At 36.2% G+C, this 5115-nt stretch overlaps 1 protein-coding gene across 1 annotated transcript in view; it reads right to left on the bottom strand.

Annotated features, from left to right (window-relative positions):
- LOC106880529 (neprilysin-1) overlaps positions 1-5115 on the bottom strand; it is a 69673-nt gene that overhangs the window by 43504 nt on the left and 21054 nt on the right. Inside the window, exons 4-6 of the mRNA XM_052976912.1 lie at positions 4287-4492; positions 3164-3343; positions 972-1058 (exon numbers count right to left, since the gene is read on the bottom strand). Of these exons, the coding sequence (XP_052832872.1) occupies positions 972-1058; positions 3164-3343; positions 4287-4492 (473 nt within the window). The remainder of the gene's footprint in view (positions 1-971; positions 1059-3163; positions 3344-4286; positions 4493-5115) is intronic.

Raw genomic sequence — 5115 nt, 5'->3', positions numbered from 1 at the left:
AATTTCTCTTAAAACAATAGGTATATATAAAGCATATAGTTTATATCCATTTAAAAGAAGAAAAGAAAATGGAGATTAGGAAGTTAATAATTGTTTATTATTAACAAATTGGTCATCTTTGCTTCTTACAGCTGTTTCAATTAATACTCAATAATTTAATAACAAATTTGTACATTGAATTTACATTTATGTGACATGAGTATAGTTTCATAAGAGGAAAAAAGGTGTACCTTTGGATGTTATATGTGGGTCTATCAATTCATTTCAGCAGACTAAATGCTATGGTTACAAAGATGACCAATTTGTTGTTAATAATAAACAATTATTAACTTCCTAATCTCCATTTTCTTTTTTTCTTTTAAAAATATTTATATATATGTATCTATCATACACACACACATCTGTCCTGTATTGACTCTCAAAAGAAAGAGTACTCAATTACCACAGTAGAGTCATAATTTGACTGATGTCTCTGGATGCACAAGTAAGAGACCGACTCAACCAATATGCACACACACACACACACACACACACACACACACACACACACACACATATACATACACATTCATTCCAAAATTCCCCATGTGAGATTCTTATGTGAATAGATGCACACACTTCATATGTGCATCAACAGCCCACCAAACACTAACCCAACCACATATGTACAAATATCAAGCACTCTCTTAATTCAAAACGTCTTGTTGCTTTGTTAGCAACCAGCTTGAACTCTCTCAAGAACTGAACTCAAAACACACACACACACACACACACACGCGCATCTGTTGGGAGGGACAGTGAAAGCTTTCTATTCTTAATATTTAGTCTTTTGTTGCTACCACAATGTTAGCATTTATGTTGCTAATACTGTGATACTGTTTTGTTTCAGACATTGAAATATAAATTGTAAATAAAAGACATACAAAAAAAAAAAAATCTTTTGGGTAGGAAATAACAAAATATTACAATACCTCTGGTGCCATTTGATTCAATTCAGCTATTGATATTTTGGTATATAAGCTTTCAATATCAACTCGATCTTCAATTGAATTCGTGATCTGCGAAAAAAAAGAAAAATGAAACCTCAAAATGGTGGCAACTTTGTTGAAGAAACCATTTGAGATACAAACCAAGGAATAAAACTGAAATTTTGAGGCTTTTATATTGCTGACTCTAATTTCATTTCACTATTAATGATCATTTTTCTCTCCATAAACAACATTTATCTTGACAGAATTTGTACAGAAACTTCAGAGATCTGTTGGAGTTAGGGTTCAAGCCAAACTTGGTGTTTTGGGGGCTTCAGTAAAACAAATACAGTTTCATCCAATCAAAGCACATCCTTTTGGGACAAATGTTTTTCTTGATAGGTCGTATATATATATATGTGTGTGTGTGTGTGTGTGTGTATTATAGTATATCTTTTTTATCTTTTACTTGTTTCAGTTGTTGGACTGTGGCCATGCTGGGGCACCATGTTGAATGGTTTAATTGAGTAGATTGATCCCAGTAATTATGTTCTTTTTAAACCTGATACTTATTCCATAGATCTCTTTCACTGAACCATTCACTCGAAGGGACGTAAACAAACCAACACCAGTTGTCAAGTTGTGGAGGGGGACAAACACATACAAAAAGAAACACACTCACATACACACATATGATAGGCTATTTTCAGTTTTCATCTATCAAATCCACTCACAAGGCTTTGGTCAGCTCGGGGCTATAGTAGAAGACATTTGGCCAAGGTGTCATATAGTGGGACTGAACCCGGAACCATGTGCTTGGGAAGCCTATATATATATATATATATAAACATCTTTCTCTCTCTTTCTCTGCAGCAAGACACCTGTTTCTATCCCTCTGCCACACTTTAACCTCTCATCACGAGGCACAAGACCACCTCCTCCAGTTCCCTCCCCCAAGGATCTTTGTCTTACAAGTTACTTGGTGACCCTGCCAGTGTTGGTGCCATGTAAAAAGCACTCAGTCTACTCTGTAAAGTGGTTGATGTTAGGAAAGGCATCCAGCTGTAAAATCCCTACCAAAACAGACAGTGAAGCCTGGTGCAGTCTTCTGCCTAGCCAGCTCCTGTCAAACTATCCAACCCATGCCAACATGGAAAGCGCATGTTAAGTGATGATGATATATGTATGCCTGTACAATAGATGCAGGCATGGCTGTGTGGTAAGGAGTTTGCTTCCCAACCATATGGTTTTGGGTTCAGCCCTTCTCTGTGGGACCTTGGGCAAGCATCTTCTATAACCTTAAGCTGACCAAAGCCTTGTGGGTGGATTTGGTCACTGGGAGTTCTGTCATGTGTATGTGTGTGTACTCCTAAATATACACACGTACAAAAACACAAATCATGATTGTCTCAAATCTTTCCTGTTTCATATTATTTTTCTGATGAATATTTGTATTGATATAATCCTTTGATACCAATGTCTTTATATCATTATATATGCATGTGCTCATGCACACACACACACACACACACATATGCATGCACGCACACACACACACACACAAATGCACGTGCACACAAACACACACACACAAGTGCATATCAAGAAAGAGAGAGGTATAACTCTAGTTAAAGACATGTTTAAGTCATGTTTAAACTATGATGAAGATGTTTAAGATATTTTCTAGGCATATAAAACTGTGATGTAGATGCTTAAAACATGCTCAAGATTATGATGTAGAGGTTTAACTCTTCAGTGTTCAGATTAGACTATTAAATGTAATAAGCTTATTTGTTCATTGCTTTGAAATGAATCTTACATCATCTTACAACTTCAAGCCTTCAATGATGAGATTGATTACTTTTAGAATGACGTTGCAGGGTAGGTGTGAGGCTCCAAATCTGGTTGGTTTTAACATAAAACAGATAGAATATTGTAGCTGAATATGGCCGGTTTAAATGCTAAACAGTTAAGACATGATTAAGACTGTGATGAATATATTTAATATGTTTAAAATTGTGATAAAGATGTTTAGGACATACATAAAATATGCTTAAAACTGTGATGGAGAGGTTTAGGCATATGGAAAATTGTGATAAAGATAGAAGGACATATAGAATACAACAGTCTTAAGGACTGTAATATTCATAGCATGTTTAATTCTAAGTTTGAGACATTAGGAAGAGAATTCTTACATTTGCCAATTCTGTTTCAAATTGAATGACCTCTCTGAGTTCCTTCCTTGAGAAGTTTCTGTCTGCTCCTAACAACTCAGACACTGAAACCATGAAGTTTTCATAAGCGTCTACATATTGTATATCATTTGGATCCAAGTAGTAGTCTCGGCTTGGCATTCCCAGATGAGCCTGGTCAAGCTGTAAAGAAGAAGATGGATAGAGAACAATCCAGAAATGATAAATAAAAAAATGATGGAAGGTTAACCTTAGAAGGTAGAGCTGTCTAGTTAAGAAGTTTGCAACCATGTAGTTTCAGGTTCAGTCCTTGGGCATGGTACTATATTTTACTAATACTGGGAAAACAAATGCAAAGTTCATCCCAGTAGGATTTGATCTCAGACCATAAAGAACCAGAACAAATACTGCAAGGGATTTTTTTTACCCCCAATGCTTTAATGATTCTGCTGGCTTTCCATTTCACTATGCAATAAGAATTAATAACTTATTGAGACACATCGTGTTAGAGGAATGAAATTGTGTGTTGTAGCTTTCACCCATCCTGCCTCAACAAATAAAATGCTACATTGGTGAAGTTAAACAGTTTTTATAAGAATTGTAACTGTGTCTAAGATTTGACTAACCAGAAAGAGAGGAAAGCCCAGTTCTTTCTCTAAACTGTATTCATTACTTTAACCATTGACATCATCTGGTAAAATCTGTTTTCCATGCTGGTATGGGTTGGACAGTTTGACAGGATCTGATGGGTTAAGGGACTACATCAAGTTCCAATCTCTTCTTTGGCAGGGTTTCTATGGCTGGACACCATTACTAATGTTAACCACTTTATAGAGTGCATTGGGTGCTTTTTTTTTTTCATGGCACCAACATTAGTGAGGTCACTGTGTAATTTGCAAAATTAAGATCTCTTTCAGTTGAGTGGGGTTACAGTAGAGAGGGAGGCAACTCTATGCAAGATGAAAGGTTAAAGTATGAAAGAAGGAGTACAGATTCATTGCTGTAGGAGAGATATATAGTTGCTCACTTTATACAAGAGTGGGTGGGAGTAACTTGGGTGGAGATGGAAAGAGAGATAAAGATGGTTGTGATGAGGTACGTTAATTAAATTTAAACCATTTCTTACGTGGATAATATTGGTACTGGAATTTTTATCATCAGGTGAGACATTGAAATTGAGAATCACTGAGATGTGAAATTCTTTGTAGAGTTTTGCCAAAGTTGATTCAATACTAAATTTATCAGCATCCCATTGGTCTGTGATGACAGGCCAACCACCGAAAGAACGGAGAATGAGGTGGAATGGTTTGTCTCCAATATATTGGATCTGAGCTAGAAATGGCAGGAAAGGAAAAGAAAAGAAAATGGAAAAAAGAAGAAAACCAAAAGAAAAAAATGGTAAGAAAGGAGAAAAGGATATAACAATGATAACAACAAAATAACAATGATGACCACAGCAACAACAACAACAACAACCGTTGACAACACTGATGACCACAACAAGAACAACAATAACAAAGATGACAACAACAGCAATAACAAGAACAATGTCAACAATGATGATGATGAAAACAACAACAATGGCAGCATCAATGTAAACAACAGCAACAACAAAAATGGCAATGACAACATTAAAAACAATGACAGCAACAACAACAATAAAAAGGGCAATGATGAGCACCCGAACAATGACAATGTAAACAACGACAACAACAACAATAATAATAATGACTTTAATACCAACTACTCTCTTCTACACACCACCTCAACATACCATCCACCACATCCCAGCCTCTATATAACTCCCTGGCACACACACACACACACACACACATGCACACAAGCACATGCATGCACATATGCATGTACACACACACACACCACCTCAATCCTTCACACACCTCAATCCTTCACACACCTCAATCCTTCACACACCTCAATCCTTCACACACCTC

Source organism: Octopus bimaculoides, chromosome 26, assembly GCF_001194135.2.
Source record: "Octopus bimaculoides isolate UCB-OBI-ISO-001 chromosome 26, ASM119413v2, whole genome shotgun sequence".
Classification (NCBI taxonomy): domain Eukaryota; kingdom Metazoa; phylum Mollusca; class Cephalopoda; order Octopoda; family Octopodidae; genus Octopus; species Octopus bimaculoides.
This window is presented reverse-complemented; position numbering and strand designations above follow the sequence as displayed.